Source organism: Zygotorulaspora mrakii, chromosome 6 (assembly GCF_013402915.1).
Source record: "Zygotorulaspora mrakii chromosome 6, complete sequence".
Taxonomy (NCBI): domain Eukaryota; kingdom Fungi; phylum Ascomycota; class Saccharomycetes; order Saccharomycetales; family Saccharomycetaceae; genus Zygotorulaspora; species Zygotorulaspora mrakii.
This window is the reverse complement of record NC_050724.1, coordinates 307,031-331,027: the sequence shown is the minus strand read 5'-3', so window position 1 is coordinate 331,027 and position 23,997 is coordinate 307,031. Positions and strand designations below refer to the sequence as shown.

The following is a 23,997-nucleotide window of genomic DNA, read 5'->3' as shown; positions in this document are numbered from 1 at the left end:
AAGTAGGGTATACATACATATAAATTTTTGTAAATAGTATGGAAGATACGATGGCGTTGCTGGGCTTCAAAAGCCTAAACTGGCTTGCTGTTCCTTTTCGTCAATTATATGTTGGACTATGCTATTCATCTCGAGTCTATGCGATGACTTATCAATGCCAGAAAAAACCAATCCCAAATCGGATCGTGATGCCATGCTTAGGAAGTCAGAAATAAGATCTTCGTTACATTCCCAATCGCAGGGTTCCACATTTTCGTCGAGTTCAATGTAAAACTCTCCCAGAGCGTTCATTAATGTGTAGTAGGTATGCTGATTTGAAAACTGCCTTGTACCCACGATACACATTAATTGTAAATCCCTAGAAGAGACTACAAACAACCCCATTCCATCTTCAGTTTCCAAAGAAATATTATGCAGTTGATGGAGCCATTCTTCGTACCGCAAAAACGGTTCTACAAAGGAATCACTATCTCGTCGTAACAATGACTTTATTTCATTTAAATCACCTGGGTATAATTTTGAAAGCATGCGAAAAACTTCTCTACGTGTTATTGTATATAGCGTTGAGACGCGCATTTCGTTTCTATGGCCAATATCCGTAGCTTTGTGAACACACAGGAAGTAATTGACTGCGTCGCATGACATTGGTTGGCCACTATGGGGGAAAATAAGTTTTGCAGATTCTATCGTTTTTGGATTCATTGTGTACCACTTCGATTTGTTGTAAACCGGCAGAAGCTCTTTGAAGATGGTGGAGATACAATCCTTCATCTTTAAAGGTTGTAAAATTGTCGGTATTATTTCATTTTGAATAATATAGTCACTTGATCCAACGAGATGCTTCAGTGAATGAATTAGTCTTCCCCTTGTAAATATTTTTGGTTTGCCAGTAGACGAAATCGTGAGGTAAGTTTCGCCATCTTTCAGTCGATGGTCCCTGATAATGAGATATGAACTGCACAATAATGTCTCGACTTTATACTTGGAAGCCAGTGCTTGTATAATTGCTAATATAAGCAGTGGGTGGCCATGAGCTTCCCCTGCGTAAATCCTTAATAAAATAAAATCCTCCAAAAACAAATGCCGGCTATTGCTAAATGGATTCAAAAGCTCAATCAGGTAGCAAATCAGCTTATCCACACGCAGAGTAGTTGGTAGTGTCATAAACTCATCTGAACTATTATTAAAGTCCCTTTTAATTAAAAGATGAATTTTATTGAAGACTTGACTACGATGGTGGAGCAGCCTATCGAAAGATGGATCCATAGCTGCCAATTTTAAAAAAATAGTTTCCTCTGCATTGTGAACAAATTCTATTCCACCATTCTCATTAGTAAACAGATTTACAACGTATTCATGTCTGTAAGAGGTCAATACTTTCTGGCAAATTGCTATCAAATGAAGTGGTATTTCATCGCGTGGGTACTGCTTATTAACAGTTCTGTGTAATAATGGAATTATATGGCTTTTTTTAAATCGCATTAAAGATTGAAATTCATCCCAATACTTTTTGGAATCTTTTTGCTGCATAATTCTACGCAAATTTCGCATAATTCCACAATCAATGTTGTTTCTGAATCTGAAATATGAAAACCAGTCATCTTTTAGCAGATAATTTTCTTCATTATCAGTAATTTTCATGAAGGGATCGTTATTTTGATGGTTCAACCAATTCTTGAGGCATATTGGTTTCCATATAGCTCGTGAACTGATTTTAGCATTCAGTTTTCTGCAGCAGACCCTCAACCGGAAAAGGTCCTGAACTGTCAAGTACTGCGAGATTTCAATCCATATTTCATCCGGTAGAATAGTGATACTACTTGAAGCCATGCCAATTTCAACAGCTGTGTTCCTTCATTATGCTTTTTTTTCTTGATCTGGTTTTAAAAGAAGGGTATGTTTGTGAGGTTTTCTCTCCTTCGCCAGTTTCGCTATTTTCATCCAAACAAGAAGACATGTTTTTGAAAATAGAACAATTACATGACTAACTTAGAACTATAGTAGCACTTTAACCCGACGAAAGCTAAATCTACACAGGAATGTTTGGACCCAAGTCCTACCTGCATGGTGGGGGTTTCGCTGGTATAAATAATAAGGGCCCGATAGTATATTTCGATATTCGAGTTTCTTCTCCCTACAGAGACCTAATACTAATCAAAGAGTCACAGTTGGAGACAGAGGAGCAGTTATTAAGTGGAAAACTGATACTCTCTATAAACGAAAACTTTGTCTTAAAGAAGCTATCGTTGAAACTAGTTGGCAGGTTCAAACTTGATTTTTTGCAGCTGGATCACGGCAGTGGAGTGACCAATATTGTGAAAGATCGGAAGGTCGTATTCGAGACAAACTGGGACAATCTGTTGGTTTCCTCACATGGTGAAGTAGTTAGAAGTAACAAGACCTCGCTAAACCATCCGATGCGATCCTTCTCGAGCCCCGTTGTGAACCGGTTGATCAAGAAAAAGTCAACTACATCCCATGTACTCGAACTGCCTTCCGACGGTTTCAACGGTACACCCTTCACTGACCTCGATCCTGAGCATTCGTATCTCTTCCATCTACACAAGGGTAATTATGAATTGCCGTTCGACGTAAGACTGCCTCAAGACATACCGGATACGATCGAGGGACTACAGAGCGGGAGCATCTTATACAGTTTCGAAGCGATAATCGACCGCCCCCAAAAGATTCATTTCCACAGCCACGGTTTCAGCACTTACAAATACCTAAGAATTTTCCGCACTTTGGCGATGGACCACCTGGCACTGCAACAGGACGTGACAGTCTCAAACACCTACGTAGACAAACTGCAGTATAAGATAAGCATACCCAGCAAGGCCATCGCCATAGGCGGCTCTACAGTGATAAACATCGAGCTGTTCCCGTTCAGAAAGGGCTACAAGCTGGAGAAAATCACAGGCTCCCTTAAACAGTGGTTCGTCATACGCGACACAAACGACAATCTCTATGATGATCAAATAGTCATCAACAAACAGTCAATGACAGAGTTCAAGGATATCGAGAACATTCAACAGCGAGACAACTTGCTGCTGGGAAACACAACGATCAACTCGATCTTCCAACTGCCGCATGACCTGAAGAAAATCACCCAGGACGTAGAATGCGCCAACGACTTGATTCATGTAAAGCACAAGATCTCCATACATGTCATGTTGAGACATATCCATGACAACAAGACGTTAGAGATAAAGGCAAATCTCCCAGTGTTACTCTACGTATCACCAGCAGAAAGAGTGCAAGGCCGTCTGGTACTCCTGGACAGTACGAATGGGAACATCCACTTCAGAACAAATGAATACGTGGATCTGTTCGATCCCTCTGCTACGAACTCTCACTCCAGTATAACCCCAAACACACATTCACTATCGCCATCCCCATCACCAGCGGCAATGCTCTTACCGCCTCCAAATTACATGGACCGTTTGAAGGACTCCTTGGTAAACGGCAATAGATCCGTAACGAGATCGGCCCCGGTTTCTCCTCGTTTAACGCATCAAGATCAGCACCCTCCACGCCACCAGGATAAAGAAATTGATTTTTTCGGACTACCGCAACCGGCCGCCACACCCGTTCAACTCCAGAACGAGACACAATTCAGAGCCCTCGGGACAGCATCGCCGACGGCACGGCAACCCGCAGAGCCGGCGCTACCGTTGCCACCTGCCATTTCCGAGCTGTCTGAAGACGAAAGGTGCCAAGTACCGTCGTATGAACAGACAATGCAGGAATATCCTCATTAATGCCATCTGACACTGTGGCGTATTGACCCTCTGACGTTTTGACGTTTTGACGTTTTGACGTTCTCCACCGCGCCCCTCGGTCGCTCGCTCCCTATTGTCCTACTGTTGGCCCCTCCCAGCGACCTGGCCACCCAAAAAGACCAGTGGAACCTTTCTAGACCTTGCGGGTCTTATTGGAGCAGAAGCCGGATGAATGCTACCGGACCGGAGTTTACGAAATTCTCGCCAATAAAAAGAAGCTTTCACCCGGCCACTCGAACGGTCGCGCGTCCTTTCCGTGCGCTCATGCGCTCGTGCTTATTTTCGTTTCGTCATCGCCCCTCGCGGCCCCGCCTCTCCCCTCCCCCGCCTCATCCTCCGATTATTTCTCGGCCCCCTTAGGAATCTTCGTTTTCGGAGAACAGGCAAACCCCGCATGGTGCAGAAATTCAGGTTCTATCAGCAGTACGATTCTTCGTTGTTGTACATCACCCGTGATTGCTCACGGTTTTATTTTGTGTATTTAGGTCGTTTTCCCCTCCTTCCCCACCCTTTTTCGTTCTGTTTCCACCACTTTTTATTTTCATTGTGTCTCCTCTCCGCATGACAGGAGGAAAGACCGGTTCTTTCAATATAAAAGAAGCTGTTATTTTTTAGCGCTTTTCATCAGGAGTACAGCGCGGGTAGAAGGAGGGTTCGTTGAATGCTGGGCGGGTAAAAACGTTTTTGTGGATTTGCGCTTTTACACTATCTTGTAATCTGTAACCAAAAAAGAATTTACATGTGAAATCAATCAATGGCGGCCAATCAGAAAAAGTATTCGTGTTACTTCTGTTCCAAGACTTTCTCTCGGTCGGAACATCAGGCAAGACACGAGAGATCACATACAGGTATCAAGCCATTTGAGTGCAAGGTGTGCAGGCATGCATTTGTACGTAGAGATCTGTTGCAAAGACACATCAGAACAGTTCATAGAGACACCTTGTTGATGAAGAGGAAAAGTCAACAGGATCAGGAGCAGCAGGAGAGCATTGCGCGGCAAAATGGTGTTGTTGAGGCAGAAGGTGGAACTGCGGACGGCGGTGCTCGCGGGCGAGGCTCGGGTTCGAGTTTTAGTTCGGGTTCGGGTTCGGGTTCGTGCTCGGGTTCGGGCTCGGGTCCTGGCTCGGGTCCTGGCTCGGTATGCGAATTGGGAAGTACCAAGAATGAGCTTTATTTAGAGTTGCTGGTCAATTCGATGATACGCGTTAACAATGATGCTACAGCTCCACTTCTGGCTATCAAACAGGGGACATTCAAGAAACAAAGTTTTGATCTTGGCGATGAACAATGTATGGTATTGCAAAATTTGTTTGCCAGATATGCAAGTACAGCAACTATGAGCTATGAGAACATACGAAATTTTTATAATACCGGAATGAGAAATTTGGAAAGAGTGGATAAATTCAAACTTACTTTAAGTGAAATCAATAATGATCGGATTCTTGCCATATTATGTATTGGATCAATGCGGAATCAACAAATACGCGATGATATTTGGCAAATTTCGTGGTCGAATATAAACGATATTGTTGCACTAGATATTATGCAGCATGGGTTCGCATTAATTGATTATAAGCCGGCGGATATTCTGCAATTCTTTAATAAATTTCAAAGGGTTTATTTGGATTCAAAAATCAATCAACTCTTTTACTGGCAAACTTTTGATTCCTGGGTTAAGCTTCTGAGAATAACAAATGAACCAAATAATATTTCAAGTTTAATTTTGAATAACATTGTAAGAGAGAAATTTATTGGTAAATTTACGGTTGAGGAATTTTTCAAAAATTCAAGGGGTTCTCTTCAAAAATTACTACTTTCAAGTGTTGATATATTATCGAATGTTATTTACTGTCATTGGCTTTTTTTTTGCAAATTAAACGCTTTACAAATTTTCCAAAACAAAATTGATTTCCATAATGCTTTGAAGATGGTTAATACTCACTACGTTCGAATTAGTAAAGAAAGAAGACAACAAAGAGAACAGAAAAAGTTTAAAGTTAAATTGCAATATAAAACATCAGTGCCGGAATCTTTTAAAAAAACAATCAATCAGCGAAGTTTACCAATTCAATCTGATAACCATTGGTTACTTCTAGAGACCTTTTGGTTTGAATTTATGGACCAGATAAACTCGAGTCGACAAATCTGGTTTATGGATGCAATTGCTCCAATTGATATTTCATTAATAAATGAAAATTTAAGCATATGTGCATTACCAATCTTGACAATTGTACAACAAACGGTCAATCATGAGGATATAAAAAAAAGATATCTGTCATTAATTACAGATGTTGTGATTTTTCTGATCAAAATTTTTGAGATTGAATTATCTGTTAATAACGTAAAATTCCACCCTAATCGTATCTTTAAATTACTATCGAATCAATCCATTCAGTTATTACTCGTATTTGAGTACTTGACTATTTTCCAAGACTCTAACATTGAAATGTATGCCATTGATCATTTTATGAATGAATTCATATTCAGTCAGGGGAAAGTAATTGATAACATGTGGGATGTTCGATCAAGTTTTTTAGATACTCAATCATTAATTTTTATTGGATTCTATCAATTAGTGCAAGCAATTATCAAAAATTTGAAGGATGAAATTATTACTAAAAAATTAAGGAAAATTCAAAGTTTAAGTCATCATCTTCAATCTAGACTAAATGAACTCTCGATAGATTCATTGAATTATCAAAATGAGTATTATTATGACTATGATTCGCAATCTTCTACGAATAGATCAATAAATGATCCTTGGCAATCAAACAATGGACTGGCTATACAATCACCAGGATCAATAAATTCTCTGCCGAATAATTCAGTCTCATCAGGTAGCGAAGGTTTCAACTTACAAAATGTTGGAATGACCCATTCGAGTAGTTTAGACTCGTCAACTTTTAGAAATTCAAATGTCATTTTACCACCGTTAAACATGAACATGAATTCAATCAGAAGACCTAGTTTGGATCAATCTATGATGCTGAGGAATCAACAGGACTTCTCATTTCAGCATCATCGTCAACAATACAATAATAACATCATTCCTAATAACAATAGTAGAAACAGTCTAGGTAATAATGGTAATAACGGTAGCAACAGTATTAATCATAACAATGGTCAATTTTATTCATATGGAGCAGAGCCGGTATCACCAAAAACAATTCCCCAGACTACAGAAGTACTTAGTCCAACGTTTGTTACGCATGTGAATAATGATACCAATCCGATTTCGAGCTTAACGGCTTCATCATATGTCGCACCGGCTAATGCAAGTACTGTATCACCAAACTCTTCCTGTAATGTTAGCGATCCTGCATTTTCAGACTCTGGAAGTCCACCAACGATTAACAATGTTCGTTTACCACCTCCTTCTCATTTATTTGGCGTTTCTTCTAAGTAAGAATATAGATGTATATATTTTTTGAAAACCCTCTTTAAATTCTAGCTTTGGCTTGCGGTGGGCTTTCTAGTGAAGGCACACTTGCGGTCTTAATATACACAGTTAAAAAATAAATATTCTTTATTTATTTAGTAAACGAACCCCAAGATCTTACCAGATACATGCTTTCTTCTTGCTTCTTCATGATCCATGATACCTGCAGAGGTAGTTAAGATTACGTAACCAAATTGTCTTGCTGGTAATAAGTTTTCAGTCCATTTTTCAATGTCAGCAATCTTTACATTGAATCTTGGAGAAATAACACCACATTTGTTCAATCTACCATTTAATTGAATAACTAGTTTACCAGATCTGTGGTCATCAATGTATTCAAATTCACCAGTATAGCCTTTCCGATTGTTAGTAACACAACATTTGAGTTTAAGGTTAAACGTAAGTATAAAACAATTTATGATTCCTTTTCTATTTCTTGTGTTCGATTGTTGAGGAAAAGTAAACGGTTAAGAACACTTGAATTTGTAAAGATATTTACAGTTCCAACCGTGTAAGAAGCAATTCCACATGAATTTTGATCTCCCGGACACTTAAAAAACAGTATGAGACTAAAAGTAATTGATACTATCCGACAAACCATCTAGTTATCAGCCCGGGATGTCTTGAGAAAAAAAGGAATCAAAACTGAATGCTAACATTTATATCAAACAGAAAAAACATACCATGTCTTTGCATAACTTGTAAAAATTTGATAATCACTTTGGAAGATGGTCTAATCAAGACTTGACGTTTACCAGTTTTTTCAGCATTATTGATAGTTTGCAAAGCGTCGGCTAAAACTGAAGTACGAGTCATTATAAATCACTGAAGTCACTGATACGTTAGTACAATTTCCAAAATTTGAAGGAAATACACGAAGAGAATATCTCACCTTTGCGGTCATGTCCGTTGGAAAGCTCATTCCGAAGAAATTGTATAGGCCAAAAGGTATCCCGTTTAACAGGATTTTGAGGCCTAGTTCCCCTCAGGTGGGAACGAGGTTGCGAAAAGGTATCAGTGTCTATACTTTTGTAAGTATATTCGTCTTCAACAGAACGGCCGAATAATTACTTCTTGTCACTCACAAGTATTAAAGCATAGTTGAACATTGATTCTTGCAGCCTATTTCTTTCGCTTCTTGATATTCACAACGGACGCAGATTGGAAAAGCGAGTCTTGACTCACTATAAGAGCTCACCAATGGCAATCGACGAAAGGCTTCATCAAATCACATACAAACTAAGTGGTATTCTACTTTCTTTGGTTAATTGTTGTGAAATAAGTGTCCTGCAAGAGAAGCAGATGAAAATTTTTCAACTCAGTTTAAAAACATACTTCACCACTTACCCGGATATTTCAAAGTTCAACAAGTTTATAATATCAGTAGGACTAAGAGGTACATCATGGAGCCACCCAGCATTTTGGGAACCTGCCAATATTGCGTCACAGCATATTATAATTAGCATTGTCGTACACCAGAATATGTAGACTGGTTTTTGACGCTGACTCAATTCTGACGGCATGAAGTAGAATCAACTTCGCAGTTTAAACCAATGCAACCCTTTTCTCGGATAGTACGCCAGAACAAAACGAAATGTGTCATCAGACATCATTACAACTCTTTTCGATGAGAACCTCTTAGTTCCTGTGACACCCATAGATGTAGTATGACAAAAAAGAATCATCCATGGAAGACTTTGCACACTGAGGATTGGAAAAATGTGTCGAGATTGCAGCTGTAGGCCCTTAGTGACTATTGGGTTTGGTCGATCTTCTCGACAAATCTGGGGCGAAAAGTACATCGATTCGTGATCAGGTTTGGACTTTAATCATCGCACGATGACTCGTTGCGAGGAAGGGAACCGCAGCGCTGTGGCTCGAACAAAAAAAAATTTCTGCGATATGAAAGAAATTGATGATCTCAACAAGAATATAGAGCAATGTCTGAGCTAACCAAATGTTGGATCACTATATATAAGACCCGTCAATTCATCACATTCTCTTTCTGAAATTTGGTATCTCTCAAAAGTACCAACGAACACAGGTGTTGAAGAATACGATGGTTTTCCGCAGGCGTTGGCAAATGAATTTGCAATGGAATAAGTTTACTGGCTGTTTCGATTTCATTTCGCATTCGAGATTCATTCCACGTTTAAGAGTACTGCCTGAAGAACTACAAGAAGATGGGAGCAATATTCAATCAGATGAGTCGTTATCTGTAGAGTCCCATGTTATTCATGAGAATAAAAAGGATAGCGAAAATGAAGCCGAGGAGGAACATGAGGTGTCAGAAAACGAAGAGATTGACGGACTTAGAACTAATATGCCTTATGAATTGAGAAATGAGGCTGGCAGGAGATGGTATAAATATTTTGATGAATACGAATACAGAATGAATGAAGAATACAAAAAGTCTCGGAAATGGTACGAATTTTTGTATCCTAATCATGCTACACAGACAAAGGCTGAAAGAAAACTGCTCTACAAGTTAGATCTCGTTCTTGCACTATATTTGTTGGTCCTTTGTTGGTCGAAATCAGTTGACACCAACAATTACACAAGTGCATACATCTCTCATATGAGAGAAGATTTGAACATGAAAGGTAACGATTATATTTATACTTCCACTATATCAAACATTGGTGCGATTGTATTCCAACTGCCATTCATGTATTTGTTACCAAGATATCCGGCTCATATTATGCTCCCTGCAATGGACATGGGTTGGACTTGGTTTACATTCGCCTGCTATAGGGCGAAAACATTGGCAGAATTGAGGGCTTATAGATTCATTCTGAATGCATTTGGTGCTGCTTACTATCCAGTATCACAATACCTTCTTGGCTGCTGGTATGCTCCTGATGAGATCAGTTCAAGAGTTTGTTTGTTTTTCTGCGGTCAATTATTAGGCGGTGTCACCTCAGGTCTGCTGCAGGCTCGGATCTTCCGGAGTTTAGATGGTGTCCATGGTTTAGCAGGGTGGAGATGGATGTTCCTGATAGACGCGGTTGCAATCTCTTTACCAACAGCTATCATGGGATTTTTCATTTTGCCAGGTATTCCGTCAAAGTGCTACTCTCTTTTCTTTACAGATGAAGAGATCAGAATTGCTCGTGCTAGAAATAAAAGAAATCACATTAAAGATTCCGTGAAGGAATCAGAGTTAAAGCCATTGTGGAGTAAAGATATTTGGAAAAAAGTCTTTTGTACTCCAGCATTTTGGGTGCTCGTTGTTTTTGACACCTGTTCTTGGAATAACATGACAGCCTTTAGCGGTTCATATTCGTTATGGCTAAGATCCAACCCTAACTATTCAATCGAACATGCCAATAACTTAAGTGTCTTGCCAGCATGTTTAGGTTTCGTCTACGTTTTTATTTGTGCTTTCGGCGCAGATCTTTTCCGCTGCAAATGGATCTTTATGGTATTTGCTGCTATTATGAATACCGTTTCATGCGCTATCTTAATCAAGTGGGATGTCTCAAGTTCTGCCAAATGGTTTGCTTTTTTGACAACATACTTTAGTGTTAGTGCATCGCCTTGTCTGTGGTCTTTTATCAACGATTTTTTAAGATTGGACCCGCAAGTAAAGGCTGTTACATGGATTGCTATCTATTCAATTTCGCAATCCACATATGCATGGATCCCATCACTTGCTTGGCAAACCATCGAATCGCCAAGATTTAAGACTGGTTACACTGTCAGTTTGATATTTGGTGCTATATATGGTCTATGGACTTTTGTGGTGCTGTATTTCTACAAAAGAAACGAAAAGAAGCACGCTTTGGGCAATGGTATCATCTTGTATGATACTGATAAAGACATCGAAATTCCACAATTTGTTCATAGGGATATGGAAGAGAAAAATGGTTATTACTACTTGAAAGAGTAGTTTTCGTAGAATATGTACTGAATAAATATCAAAATAATAACTAGCTTGTTAGACCAATCTTCGCAAATTCTTCAGCAAGCGAATCTCTACTCTCGAACTTATGCAATTGAGCTTCTGTCCCCCAAACTGACCCATTGACATACAAGGTAGGCAAGTTTCTACTGCCTGTAACCTTTTGAAATGCATTTCTCCATTCTTGCTGCTCTTTTGTAGACAGCGACGCAATATCAAAATTGTGAATTTTGCCTATGACGCCATATTTGCTAAAGACAGAAATGGCGTATCTGCAATCTGGACACCAAGAAGCAGAGAACAGAAAGAATTTGTGACCACCGATCAGCTTTCTCACTTCACTATTGTAATCAACCATCGGGTATTCTCTTTCTATACTGTTTGCAATTCAAGTTAAGTTCTTAAGTATGAGCTTGAAACAACAAATGAATGAGATAAAATGAAGCCAAATGGCTAACAATGAGGCTCTATAAGAATCTCACATATTTATTCAAGGCTGCTTCTTTAACTATCTTGTAAGAAGGTCTACATGATGAAAAGATACCGTACGAGGAGATACATTTTTCAACATGAAAAGCGTTAGAAAAAGACTGGTCAAGCTGTAATGAATCTAGCAATGACAGAATCAGAAGCATCTCTGATATTCAGAATTCGAGGTCAATATGTCAAGTGAAAGGGCATGCATGCTTTGCGGTATAGTTCTTTCTGCAAATGAATTCTCTAATGGAGGCTGTCCGAACTGTCAGTCAATCTTTGAGGAAGCAGGTGTATCCGCCATAGAGTGTACTTCACCTTCATTTGAAGGGCTTGTGGGTATGTGTAAGCCAGGAAAATCGTGGGTCGCAAAATGGCTGGCTGTGGACCGATATATTCCTGGTATGTATGCCGTGAAAGTGGACGGGAGACTCCCGGTCGAAGTTATCGATCTTCTGCCATACTACAAACCAAGAGATGGTAGTCAAGTTGAGTAGATTATTTGGATGTCGTGTAAGTTTGTAAATTAGTCTTTCCTATATATATAGCACGCAGAGGATAGATACATAAAAAGTAAAATGTAATGTATTAACGGTAATGAAGTTTATCATGTCTTTTTAATGGCATTTCAGGCTTGAAGGTTTTTTCAGCACACGAATGTTAAGTTGCGAAAACCGATCAAAGGGTTAGAGCAGCAGTAAGATGTTAATTAAAGGTACATTGTCTCGTACCAGACTCGCAAAATATAAATTGCGATCCCATTCACTCATCTCAGGAAGAAGGCACCTTTCTGTATTTCAGAATGTCTCCGAGTTATTGGTTACAATGCACGATACTACTGGCTTAACTTGGCTGACATTAGTACCCTTGACAACTATAACACTGAGAACACTCATAACTTTGCCTTTGAGCATACTGCAAAGGAAACGAACTGTCAAGCAACAGCAGCTTAGAAAGCTAGTGCAAGCAATCACACCAGTTACAAAATTGCGTTTAGCGTCAGTTACAGCTACAAATACAAATACAAATACAAATACAGTTGGTGACACGATTTCTACAGCAGGGAACAGAACAAGCGAAGTTTTCAATGGGAATGCAGGTAGTGTAAGCAATAAGAGGAGCTTAACGCCGCAACAGATAACACTTCTTGCTGTGAAAGAGACAAGAAATAGGCAAAAAAAGCTATTCGCAAGGTACAGTGTTCAAATGTGGAAGAACATTATGTTGCCGATAGTTCAAGTTCCTTTGTGGGTAACTATTTCCATGGGCATTAGGGGACTAACAGATAAACAATTGCTAGAAACTAACAGCTACTATTGGTTTAGTCAAATAATTGCACCGACACTGGATTTGAGTCTCTCTCTAGATTCGATGCCATTATTGATTCCAATGGTACTCGGCACTCTCTCATTGGCCAATGTCGAATATAACGGCAAAGTGCTGGCAAGTTCAAGCACTTTAGACGCTGGAATCAAGGTTGCGACAAATGATAGTTCAAGAATCTCACAGAGTATGAATAGTATTTTGAATATCTCAAGATTTAGTTGCGTGTTCATGATGGGTATCTCGTCACAGGCGCCGTTGATACTGTCACTCTACTGGATCAGCTCACAACTCTACTCGTTTATACAAAACGTAATACTGAATTGGCTGTGGCCGTACCAAAGGTAGGTGCAGCACCAGAATATCACACATCATGCATTAAAATTATTAGAACATACTGTACAGATGAATTCCTAAATAAATCAATATACCCATTTTTTATTCTGCGCCGTTTTCATTTGTTTTTTTCCTTTGCCAATTCTCTCCTTGTCCCCTTCAGAACTTCCAAATGGCCAACTTTACTTGCTATAAGCTTTTCAGTAGATTCAGTTAAGGACGCTGTTCTGTTCAATTTTTTTAGATGTAGAAGTGATTTTTTCTTTGATTTAATCTGTAATGGTGCACCTTTACGTAAATTCTTTTGTCTTTTTGTAATACGACGTGGGTCCTTAACCTTCTTGCTAGTCTTAAGAGCTTTTTGTGGCATTTTTATGGTTAATGCTACAATCAACCTATGATTGAATCAGTTCTACCTTAATGAAAGCCCTTTGCCTTCACTTGAACTAAAGGAATTCTTATTTCCTTATCGATGAGCTGCGATGAGATGAAATTTTTCGTCTGAAAAAAATTTTCAGCATGGTTGGGTGTGCCGGAGTCAGATTCGTTATCACATTAATATAATGACTAACTATACGCACAAACTGACCAAACTACTGAGATAGTCTATCGTTGAGTTAATTAACTCTAAGATGAGTATCCATACTGACTAAATCTTGGGATTATTATTCTATACCACATATAATAGCTTTGGGATTTGACGTTTTAGTTATTTCTTCATTTTTCTTGAAAATTTCAAATATTGGGAAAAAAAAATCGAAACTTCTTTTAATTTGATTCCAGTTATCTTGTGTTTTTAATTGTTTTAGTAGTCTTGCTACTACTCTAAGGTCATCGAAAAGGAGATATTAACTCATTACTCGTGGGTATATTCAATTAGACACATAGTATACGTTTTGTCATTGTTATATTCCACTAACTTTTTGACATGTCTGTGAAGATACTTGTGGGCCCTAATGCATTGTCCCCATTTAGAGTTGATAACTTGACGAAAGGAATTGAAGAATATACCAACAGCACTTCCATCATCACCGAGGTGCGTTCTTGTTATGTTCATTATATTGATACTAAAGTATCAGAGTTATCTGAAAAGGATTTGAAACTACTCGAAGTTTTGCTAACCTACGACACTGCTCTTGATTTGGAAACTGATGCATTGTCGAAGTCGTTGTATGATTATGTCAAGCAGGACACAGCAGGTTCCAACACTGGTGAAAATACTTACTTAATAAGAATTGTGCCAAGATCAGGTACTATCTCACCTTGGTCCTCTAAGGCCACCAATATCAGTACTGTTTCTGGGTTGGATGACAAGGTTGAACGAATTGAAAGAGGTCTAGCTTTGCTGATAAAAACCGTACCAGGTTTCCCACTATTAGAGAATCTAAATGATGTGTCATTACAATCTGTGTTTGATAGAATGACCCAGGAATTGTATTTGGATCTACCCCCAACTTCAGACGATCTTTTCACGCATGAATCTCCAAAGCCGCTTGTTCACATTCCATTGGTATCTGAATCTTTGAAATTAAGCCCAAGAGATGCTTTAAACAAGGCCAACACAGAGCTAGGTTTGGCTTTAGATAAAGGTGAAATTGAGTACTTGGTTAGGGCTTTTGTAGAAATTTTGAAAAGAGATCCAACCGATGTCGAATTATTCATGTTTGCTCAAGTTAACTCGGAACATTGTCGTCATAAAATTTTCAATGCTGACTGGACTATTGATGGATTGAAGAAAAATATGACCTTATTTCAGATGATTAGAAATACTCACAAATTGACCCCAGATTACACTTTAAGTGCCTATTCTGATAATGCGGCTGTTTTGGATACCGAAAACGATGCCTATTTTTTTACACCAGATCCAAAAACCAAGAAATGGACTTCAATCAAAGAGTCAGTTCCAATGTTGATCAAAGTTGAAACGCACAATCACCCAACTGCCGTTTCTCCGTTCCCCGGTGCATCCACAGGTTCAGGTGGTGAAATCAGAGATGAAGGTGCAACTGGCAGAGGTTCTAAAACCAAATGTGGTTTGAGCGGATTTTCTGTTAGTGATCTATTAATTCCAGGTCACAAACAGCCATGGGAACTTGATATTGGAAAGCCTTCGCATATTGCATCTGCTCTAGATATTATGATTGAAGCACCATTGGGTTCAGCTGCTTTTAACAATGAATTTGGTAGGCCCTGTATTAACGGCTATTTTAGAACTTTGACAACTAAAGTGAAGAATGCCACAGGGAAGGAAGAAATCAGAGGATTTCACAAACCTGTTATGATTGCTGGTGGTTTCGGTTCTATTAGACCTCAGTTTGTTTTGAAAGATAAGCCTATCACACCAGGATCCCAATTGATCGTTTTGGGTGGGCAATCTATGTTGATTGGTCTGGGTGGTGGCGCTGCATCTTCTATTGCAGCTGGTGAAGGCTCTGCTGAACTAGATTTTGCCTCTGTTCAAAGAGGAAATCCTGAAATGGAACGCCGTTGTCAACAAGTTATCGACGGTTGTGTTGCTCTTGGCGAAAATAGTCCAATTCAATCTATTCATGACGTTGGTGCTGGTGGTCTCTCCAATGCATTACCAGAACTGGTTCATGATAATAATTTGGGTGCTAAGTTCAACATAAGAAAGGTATTATCTTTGGAACCTGGTATGTCTCCTATGGAAATTTGGTGTAACGAATCTCAGGAACGTTATGTTCTTGGTGTCTCTCCAAAAGATCTTTCCGTGTTTGAAGAGATATGTAAGAGAGAAAGGGCACCATACGCAGTTGTTGGTGTTGCAACAGCTGAGCAAAGATTAATTGTTGACGATCCTTTGCTGAATACGACTCCAATAGACCTCGATATGTCCATTTTATTTGGAAAACCACCAAAAATGTCCAGGGAAACCGTTACAGAAAACTTGCAACTATCGGCAGCTGATTTGAGCGTAATTCCATCAATTGAAGATGCCGTTGAAAGAGTCTTAAAATTACCTGCTGTAGGTTCCAAATCTTTTTTGATTACAATTGGTGACAGAACTGTTACTGGTTTAATTGACAGAGATCAATTTGTCGGCCCATGGCAAGTCCCAGTTGCGGACGTCGGTGTTGTCGCAACTTCTTTGGGTGATTCGGTTATTTCTTCTGGTGAAGCAATGGCCATGGGTGAAAAACCTGTCAACGCCCTAATTTCTGCTGCTGCCTCAGCAAAATTGGCTGTAGCTGAATCTCTTTTGAATTTGTTTGCTGCTGATGTTAAGTCTTTGAAGCATGTGAAACTGTCAGCAAACTGGATGTCCCCAGCTTCCCACCCAGGTGAGGGATCTAAGTTATACGAAGCGGTGCAAGCTTTAGGTATGGACCTATGCCCTGATTTGGGAGTCGCAATTCCGGTCGGTAAGGACTCCATGTCGATGAAGATGAAGTGGGATGATAAAGAAGTTACTGCTCCTTTAACCCTGGACATCACTGCATTTGCCCCTGTTCATCATACGAGTAGGACTTGGGCACCTTTATTGAACAAGAAGCTTGACGACTCAGTTTTGGTACTTGTCGATCTTGCAGCTTTGAACAAAACTGTCAGCTTGGGTGGTTCTGCTTTGTTGCAAGTCTATAAGCAAGTTGGTGACAGCTCGCCAACCGTCACAGATAACACTGTTCTGAAAGGCTTCTTAGAAGCTCTTATTGAGTTACATAAGACAGACATTGTCGCAGCATACCACGATAGATCAGATGGTGGTTTGTTAGTCACCCTGTTGGAAATGGTGTTTGCCTCGAGATGTGGTTTAACTGCTGTTATAGATGCCACTGAAGAGAGGGCACTCGCTTCATTGTTCAACGAGGAGTTGGGTGCTGTTTTCCAGATATCTCAATATAGATTAGAAGAGTTCAAATCAATTCTTGCCAAATACGGTGTTTCAAATGGATATGTTTCTGTTGTTGGTAGGCCAGACTTCGATTCTCAAATCGTTAAAGTTGTCGACAATGAAGGTAAAAAGCTGTATACTAACACTAGAGGATACTTGCAACAGTTGTGGAGCTCTACCTCCTTTGAGATGCAAAAATTGAGAGATAATCCAAAAACTTCTAGCGAGGAATTTCACGCTTTGAAAGATGATAGAGACCCCGGTTTGCACTTCTCCTTGACTTACAACCCAACGGATGACTTGCAAATTGGTGCTCAACTTTCTAATGTTAGACCAAACGTTGCTATTCTGAGAGAACAGGGTGTTAACGGTCAAATGGAAATGGCTTGGTGTTTTCAACAAGCTGGTTTCAATTCCATCGATGTTACTATGACAGATCTATTGGAGGGCAGAGTTCACTTGGATAACTTTGTAGGCTTTGCTGCATGTGGTGGTTTCTCATATGGTGATGTTCTAGGTGCTGGTGCTGGATGGGCAAAATCTGTCTTATATCACGAAGGTGTCCGTTCTCAATTTGTTAAATTCTTCCAAGAAAGAACAGATACGTTTGCATTTGGTGCTTGTAATGGTTGTCAATTCCTAAGCAGATTAAAGGATATAATTCCTGGCTGTGAAAACTGGCCAAGTTTCGAAAGAAATGTAAGTGAACAATATGAGGGACGTGTTAGTATGGTTCAAGTAATCCAGGATTCTTCTACTGAAAGTGTTTTCTTGAATGGTATGGCAGGTTCAAAATTACCTATCGCTGTCGCACATGGTGAAGGTAGGGCAAAATTTATCAATAAAGAACAGGAGCAAGCATTTGAAGAGCAAAGTTTATGCGGTATTAAATATATTGACAACTACGGTAATGCCACCCAAGCCTATCCATTTAATCCTAACGGCTCACAGAGTGCCATTGCCGGTATCAAATCACCAAATGGTAGAGTTTTGGCAATGATGCCTCATCCTGAAAGAGTTTGTAGATTGGAGGCTAATTCATGGTACCCAGCCGAACAATTTGAAGAATGGGGCGGTTATGGACCATGGATTAGACTCTTCAGATCAGCAAGAAGATGGGTTAGCTAAACCATCACTTTTTGTATATTAATAATAATTTCATATTAATCCAAGTATAGACGATAGATTCAGGAACAAAAAAGTGTATATACATATATATAGACGACTAGATATATGCGAATGTCAAAAAAAATTGTTCATCTATATAATAATAACGTTAAATTGCATCTATAAATACTTGAATGAAAATCAATTGGATTTCTTGGCATTGCTTTCAGCTTTAATCTTCATTCTTTCTTCCCTTGCTGCCTTAGCTTCTGGACCTGCCTCTGTGTCTAAACAGAAATCCCACCATCTGAATGATGATGCGTAGTTACCGATGAAATAATGGTGATGCAAATCATGATGCTCAGCACCGGCCCAGAATGGCAGAAACTTATTTAGGGACCATGGGAAATCATAACCGGAATGAGAGTCAACAGCCTGGAATAATCTGCATGTGATCCAGACACAGAGAGTGAATAAATGCAACTTGCCGGTGTACATCACGTAAAGAATTGGCATACCGACTGTACCAAAACCCAACGACATCGTTTCTGCTGGATGAGCATATTCTGCTGATAAACCAAATGGTGCTGCATATCTGTGATGTTGCTTGTGAATGTATTTGTAAAAGATACCGTAATGGAATAGCCTGTGTGCCCAGTAATGCCACATGTCTTCTAGGATAAAGAAAAGCCCAATTTCTAAAGCCATTCTCTTGATCGATGGGAATGGCACTTCAACCGAGATACCCAATTTTACACACATTGGGTGAAAAGTCCAAATTGGAATGGCCTCGACCAGGAAGTGTGAAAGGATAACGGACTTGAAACAGTGCCATTGTTCCTTGACGCTTGGAATCTTGGTTGGTTGCAGCTTCCATTTTCTGAAATATGGCATCTGGTCAATGATGAACCATGGCAGCGATCTAAAGAAATACATGAACTCATGCAGTAGGAAAAACATTAGACCAGTAGCCAACACATCATTGTTCATATAGGTGTACCATGCAGACCAGTACTTCTCGAAGAAGCTCAATTGAGGTTGAAAGGTGTAAACATTCTTCAATGTCTCTGAGTAACTTTTGTCACGAATCAATTCAACAAGCGTCTGATTAGCGAAAACTGCAGACATCTCGGTAACTAGTCAAAGTCTTGCAGTTTTCTGTAAAAACAAAGTAAGTGTGCTCGACTGGTACCCTTACGGAAAGAACAAAAACTCTATATCACTATATATACTAGAAGGATATATCATCGTTTAGCCATGGCGAAAACTCATCGTTGTATAAACCCGAAATATAACGGTCAAATCGTACAATGCGAAACGATTCAGCACAGTTTATCAGTTTTCGTTGCGGATACAACCATAATACCTGCTTCAGCGTGTTAAAAATAAGACCATTTTTTTTCTTTCTTGCTGAAAACCATTCGATAATTCGTTTAATAATTTTTCCAGATGACATTAAACGAGAAATTTTCCAGTTTTGGGATTAAACGAATTTCTTGTGAAGTTAAGAATAATCTTAAACGACTTTCGTAAGAAGTGTGAGTTGTTGCTCAGTGCATTTCGAAGTTTAGAAGCTCTAAAAGATACAATATGATTACTACCACAGAAACGACGTCAAAAATACGGGCGTTACGGTTTGGATTTACCGCTGCTGACAGTTTCTTGTCGTCGCAATTCTTCTTGTCGTCGCAATTCTTCTTGTCGTAGCTATTGAAGTTCGAGATCGAGTGCGTCGCATTTTTTGTTATTTTTGGCTATTATTTTGTGTCGCGACAGCAGCAAGCAGCTCTGACAGTAAATCATGGCTTTCTGCTACAGGACAGCAAATGTTATATTCGGGAAATATTAATTAGTGAGAAACATGAGAACTTACAACACGTATATATGGTAAGAGGTATGACTCCCCAGAAGCTGTATTAGGACGGTTAGTCGCAAAGAGGCATCAGAGATGCAAGCACTGGTCGTCGTGGACTTCTGTCTCCTGATTGTTCTTTTATGTATTCCAGCAAGTTGTGACGTGCAAATTATAGAGCCCACGGTAGGATTAAAATTCGATGTGTCCAAAGGCTCGACGGATATCAGGATAAAATGGGCTGTCACCGAGAATGATATTCGAGAGGAAGATATCAGTTGTTATATTTTTACTCTGATGTCAGGGCCCAATACAAATATCCAAGTCATGAGTTCTCTGGGTACGCTCTCTGCCAGCGACGTGAAAGGAATGGAATATGTGTTCAACATCAAGAATACAGTCGGTTCGAACGGCGATTATTATGTGCAGCTGCTAGCACAAGCGAATGATGGGTATAGCATCCATTATTGCAATAGGTTTTCGTTAACCGGCATGGTGGGCGAAAATAAGGCAAGCAGTAGTGGTGAGAGAGAACCACCGCAGCCGGAATTAAGAATGAACACCATGGATGCACCAATTGAGGTAGATTCCGCAAGCTTTTCAGTTCCATATCATTTGCAAAACGGCAGAGCAAAATACGCGCCCATGCAACAACAGCCATTGACCAAGATCACGGCCGTGTCCTGGAGAAGGATACATGAAACGAGTGCCCTTACATTTTATTCCGTGGTGAGGCCGTCCCCTGACAAAGTAACTACAATTACTCCTGGTGTATCGTATGTCTTGAGTACGGGTCCAAACTGGGCAACAGCCGCTCCAATGCCACGAGCAAATGGTCATTGGTATCATCCTAGAAAGAAATTATCTCTTAAACCGAGGAAGATAATTTTTTAAAAGTTTTTTCTCAAGTATATTTGTTTATAGGTTAATATATATATGTGGAAGTTATTTATTCGTCTTTATTGATCTCTTCTGGTTTCTCTTCCGCTTTTGGCGCCTCAATTTCAGGCTTGGAGTCCTTTTTGGAACTGGAACGGCGACGAGAAGCCTTTGGCATATTTTTTCTGTGACCAGTAAATGACCTTGCTTTTTGACCAGAGCCGCTAAAGTTTTTGGATCTGGTTGCCTCTCTTTGAAGGTCGAATTGCTTCTTTGTAAAAACGTCTAGTTTACGTGTTTCAAATGACAGTGTTTCAGCACTCTCACCGGTATAGGTCTTGAGAAATTCCTCTGCTTCTTTCAAATCCTTGAATTCAATCAGAACTGTTCCGTTGAATTTCTTGGTGTGATCTTTTCTCAAACGCAATTGATTGATCTGACCGAATTTGCAGAAAAACTCTTCTAATTTATCTTGCAATTCAATCTTATCAGTAACATTCTCATGAGCAAAGTTCATAACAGCTACCGTACGCTTGTTTTGTTCCATTTTGGCCCTCTTGGCGCCTTCTAAATCAAAAGGTTCAATTCTTCTCACATTTTCACCATCTTCTGAAACTTCTAACTTTTTGGATGAGCGTAACGACTCAACCACTTTATCCACTGGTCTGAATCTTTTCATTCTATTAAACGTCGCAATGGTAGTAATTGGAACCCAGCCGTCGTTCTTCTCAGCAGTCATACGCAAAAACTTATCATATGGTAGGTTGAAATCTGAAAAATAGAATTCAACTTGTTTCAAACATTGCTGAGAGATTTCTGGAGTAAACTCGATGGCTACATAAGAGCCACGTCTTGAGTGGGTTTCTGGGCCTGATTCTTTAGTAGAAGACATCACAAACTGTCCTTTAGTATATTTGTCAACTTCTGTCCTTCAAGCCCAAATTTTTACTTCATTTTTTTTCAAAAGCTGATGATGAAAATTGACGAGATGCGATGAGCTTCAACAAGGACTTTACGTCAAAAGTGATCGTTAAATGCAATGTTTTAATACTCAAACATTGCTTTCCTGTAGCAGATGCGTAGCAGTGGCTAGGATGGCTATTTATATGGCGGTCATTACCTGAGGGAAATATCTGGAGAATATATAGCGAAACATGGGCCAAATCAGGTGGTCGAAGAGCTTATTCTTGCAGATGAATCGGTATCTCTAATCAAGACAACATCCATTTCGTTGATATAACCTGTGGGAATTTTCGTTTGTGAGCCACCCTTGTAAAGTTGCGAAGTTGCATTTTCTACACCATTGTAATATTCGAGTCCATAACTTATCGTTATAATCCAACAGCCAAATGTTTTGCGTAGTAGCTTCAGCACCTTTAGCAGCAAACCATACGATGTAGGATCGTGAGCAAAATAAGATATATTGTCAATGATAATACCGCTGAGTTGTTTGTCAAACGAATCACGTTTTTGACACCTTTTCAACGCATAAAGTGGTGATTCGTTCAAATGCAGGAGGAAATTTACTAAGCCATCCATCGTCATTATTGAGAGCGAATTCATCACAAACAGCTCATCATTTGTGCTATTGATAAACTCTTTCCACGCAGATAAAATGTCGATTAGCAATATTGTTGAGTTTCCATTCGACTTGCAATTCAAATATAGTTGTTTCTTGAAAGTGGAAAGCTTAAAATCATGCTCTATCACATGTAGAAACGCAATTTCCTTGCAGAACAAAGTTCCTTTTACAGTATTTTGCGGCAAACTAACGAATTGATTAACGGGTTTGTAAAACTACAGATAAAAGAGGTATCTCTTGTAACAATTACAAAACAGATTAGTAAAAAGAACACTGGGGACGGACCATTACTAGATCGCCATACATACGTTAGAAAGAGGATACACGCGGCAGTGAGCCAGAACATCCATTCTTTTATGGTTTTGTAACTTGGCGTCATTTCATGAATTCTTTTTTTAATTTATGTCCTCTTTAGCGAAAGCTTCGAGTCTTTTTTTTGTTGATATCTCTACTAGGACGGAAAGTCGAACTCATATAAAAGAGAAAGTGTTGAATTTTATTCTATTGCAGACAGCTGCTAAACAAGAATCCTCGCAAACTTAACCAGTATATTTGCATTAAAATGTACTTATTAAGAGGCTTGATTTATTACTCTCGGTCAACTTTAGCAGCGCTTGTTCTTTGCGCTGGAGGATTGTATGGTACAGTGGCATCCATTTTATTCACACTTGTGGGTAAGCAATATTTAGCGCAATGGGTTACAGCGAGATTTTTTTACTATGCAATGGCTATAGTTTTTGGTATTGATGTCAAAGTGGAAAATGAGCATTATTTAGATAATAAGCCATTTATTATTGTTGCCAATCATCAAAGTGCACTTGATATTTTTATGCTGGGTAGAGTTTTTCCAAAAGGGTGTACTGTGACAGCTAAAAAATCGTTGAAATACATACCTTTTTTGGGTTGGTTTATGGCTTTAAGTGGTACATTATTTTTAGAAAGATCAAATAGGGCTAAAAGTGTTGCGGTTTTGAATCGTGGTCTCGAGAATATGAAAAAAAAGAAGAGAGCGCTATGGATGTTTGCCGAAGGCACAAGATCTTATACAACGGAACTCACAATGTTACCATTTAAAAAGGGTGCGTTCCATTTAGCACAACAAGGTGGTATTCCGATTGTTCCAGTTGTTGTTTCGAACACGAGTACTTTGATGAACCCAAAGTGGAAGATCTTCAATAGAGGTTGCATCAACGTCAAGATTTTGAAGCCAATTCCAACTATTGATTTGAAGAAAGAAGATATCGGTAAATTTAGTGAGGATGTCAGGGATTTAATGGTAACGGAATTGAAAAAAATTGGTTACTCAACATATATTTGCGATACTGACGTTCCACCAGAGGTTAAGTTACTGGAAAGAAGACGATTAGAAAATGAAGATTCTAATGAGAGTGACTCGAGCGAAGCCCTTTCAAGTGAAAACAGCGCAGAGAGAGTTACCAATACGATTAAAGAATTTAAGTAGATAA

General features: G+C 39.3%; 15 protein-coding genes across 15 annotated transcripts; 8 read left to right on the top strand and 7 right to left on the bottom strand.

Annotated features, from left to right (window-relative positions):
• Positions 1-66: 66 nt before the first annotated feature.
• On the bottom strand, positions 67-1,830 carry MDM30 (SCF ubiquitin ligase complex subunit MDM30; the record flags this gene model as incomplete). Its single annotated transcript, XM_037289484.1, has 1 exon — positions 67-1,830. The coding sequence occupies one exon, from the start codon at positions 1,828-1,830 to the stop codon at positions 67-69; it is 1,764 nt and encodes a 587-aa protein (XP_037145379.1).
• A 209-nt stretch (positions 1,831-2,039) lies between these two features.
• Positions 2,040-3,761, top strand: ART5 (Art5p; the record flags this gene model as incomplete). Its single annotated transcript, XM_037289483.1, has 1 exon — positions 2,040-3,761. One exon carries the CDS (start codon positions 2,040-2,042, stop codon positions 3,759-3,761), a length of 1,722 nt encoding a protein of 573 aa, XP_037145378.1.
• Positions 3,762-4,536: 775 nt separating this feature from the next.
• On the top strand, positions 4,537-7,188 carry HG535_0F01620 (uncharacterized protein; the record flags this gene model as incomplete). Its single annotated transcript, XM_037289482.1, has 1 exon — positions 4,537-7,188. The coding sequence occupies one exon, from the start codon at positions 4,537-4,539 to the stop codon at positions 7,186-7,188; it is 2,652 nt and encodes an 883-aa protein (XP_037145377.1).
• Positions 7,189-7,316: 128 nt separating this feature from the next.
• On the bottom strand, positions 7,317-8,037 carry RPS22B (40S ribosomal protein uS8; the record flags this gene model as incomplete). Its single annotated transcript, XM_037289481.1, has 2 exons — positions 7,317-7,576; positions 7,905-8,037. 2 exons carry the CDS (start codon positions 8,035-8,037, stop codon positions 7,317-7,319), a joined length of 393 nt encoding a protein of 130 aa, XP_037145376.1.
• A 1,243-nt stretch (positions 8,038-9,280) lies between these two features.
• Positions 9,281-11,113, top strand: VHT1 (Vht1p; the record flags this gene model as incomplete). Its single annotated transcript, XM_037289480.1, has 1 exon — positions 9,281-11,113. One exon carries the CDS (start codon positions 9,281-9,283, stop codon positions 11,111-11,113), a length of 1,833 nt encoding a protein of 610 aa, XP_037145375.1.
• Positions 11,114-11,153: 40 nt separating this feature from the next.
• On the bottom strand, positions 11,154-11,483 carry GRX8 (glutathione-disulfide reductase GRX8; the record flags this gene model as incomplete). Its single annotated transcript, XM_037289479.1, has 1 exon — positions 11,154-11,483. The coding sequence occupies one exon, from the start codon at positions 11,481-11,483 to the stop codon at positions 11,154-11,156; it is 330 nt and encodes a 109-aa protein (XP_037145374.1).
• A 304-nt stretch (positions 11,484-11,787) lies between these two features.
• Positions 11,788-12,096, top strand: SPT4 (transcription elongation factor SPT4; the record flags this gene model as incomplete). Its single annotated transcript, XM_037289478.1, has 1 exon — positions 11,788-12,096. The coding sequence occupies one exon, from the start codon at positions 11,788-11,790 to the stop codon at positions 12,094-12,096; it is 309 nt and encodes a 102-aa protein (XP_037145373.1).
• Positions 12,097-12,301: 205 nt separating this feature from the next.
• COX18 (membrane insertase COX18) lies at positions 12,302-13,270 on the top strand (the record flags this gene model as incomplete). The annotated part of the gene is made up of 1 exon (XM_037289477.1): positions 12,302-13,270. The coding sequence occupies one exon, from the start codon at positions 12,302-12,304 to the stop codon at positions 13,268-13,270; it is 969 nt and encodes a 322-aa protein (XP_037145372.1).
• Positions 13,271-13,376: 106 nt separating this feature from the next.
• HG535_0F01560 (uncharacterized protein) lies at positions 13,377-13,628 on the bottom strand (the record flags this gene model as incomplete). Its single annotated transcript, XM_037289476.1, has 1 exon — positions 13,377-13,628. The coding sequence occupies one exon, from the start codon at positions 13,626-13,628 to the stop codon at positions 13,377-13,379; it is 252 nt and encodes an 83-aa protein (XP_037145371.1).
• Positions 13,629-14,186: 558 nt separating this feature from the next.
• ADE6 (phosphoribosylformylglycinamidine synthase) lies at positions 14,187-18,239 on the top strand (the record flags this gene model as incomplete). Its single annotated transcript, XM_037289475.1, has 1 exon — positions 14,187-18,239. One exon carries the CDS (start codon positions 14,187-14,189, stop codon positions 18,237-18,239), a length of 4,053 nt encoding a protein of 1,350 aa, XP_037145370.1.
• Positions 18,240-18,419: 180 nt separating this feature from the next.
• ERG25 (methylsterol monooxygenase) lies at positions 18,420-19,346 on the bottom strand (the record flags this gene model as incomplete). The annotated part of the gene is made up of 1 exon (XM_037289474.1): positions 18,420-19,346. The coding sequence occupies one exon, from the start codon at positions 19,344-19,346 to the stop codon at positions 18,420-18,422; it is 927 nt and encodes a 308-aa protein (XP_037145369.1).
• An 820-nt stretch (positions 19,347-20,166) lies between these two features.
• KNH1 (Knh1p) lies at positions 20,167-20,964 on the top strand (the record flags this gene model as incomplete). The annotated part of the gene is made up of 1 exon (XM_037289473.1): positions 20,167-20,964. One exon carries the CDS (start codon positions 20,167-20,169, stop codon positions 20,962-20,964), a length of 798 nt encoding a protein of 265 aa, XP_037145368.1.
• Positions 20,965-21,019: 55 nt separating this feature from the next.
• Positions 21,020-21,841, bottom strand: LHP1 (tRNA maturation protein LHP1; the record flags this gene model as incomplete). The annotated part of the gene is made up of 1 exon (XM_037289472.1): positions 21,020-21,841. The coding sequence occupies one exon, from the start codon at positions 21,839-21,841 to the stop codon at positions 21,020-21,022; it is 822 nt and encodes a 273-aa protein (XP_037145367.1).
• A 272-nt stretch (positions 21,842-22,113) lies between these two features.
• PSY3 (Psy3p) lies at positions 22,114-22,881 on the bottom strand (the record flags this gene model as incomplete). Its single annotated transcript, XM_037289471.1, has 2 exons — positions 22,114-22,746; positions 22,840-22,881. The coding sequence occupies 2 exons, from the start codon at positions 22,879-22,881 to the stop codon at positions 22,114-22,116; spliced, it is 675 nt and encodes a 224-aa protein (XP_037145366.1).
• A 212-nt stretch (positions 22,882-23,093) lies between these two features.
• SLC1 (1-acylglycerol-3-phosphate O-acyltransferase SLC1) lies at positions 23,094-23,993 on the top strand (the record flags this gene model as incomplete). Its single annotated transcript, XM_037289470.1, has 1 exon — positions 23,094-23,993. One exon carries the CDS (start codon positions 23,094-23,096, stop codon positions 23,991-23,993), a length of 900 nt encoding a protein of 299 aa, XP_037145365.1.
• Between the last annotated feature and the right edge of the window lie 4 nt (positions 23,994-23,997).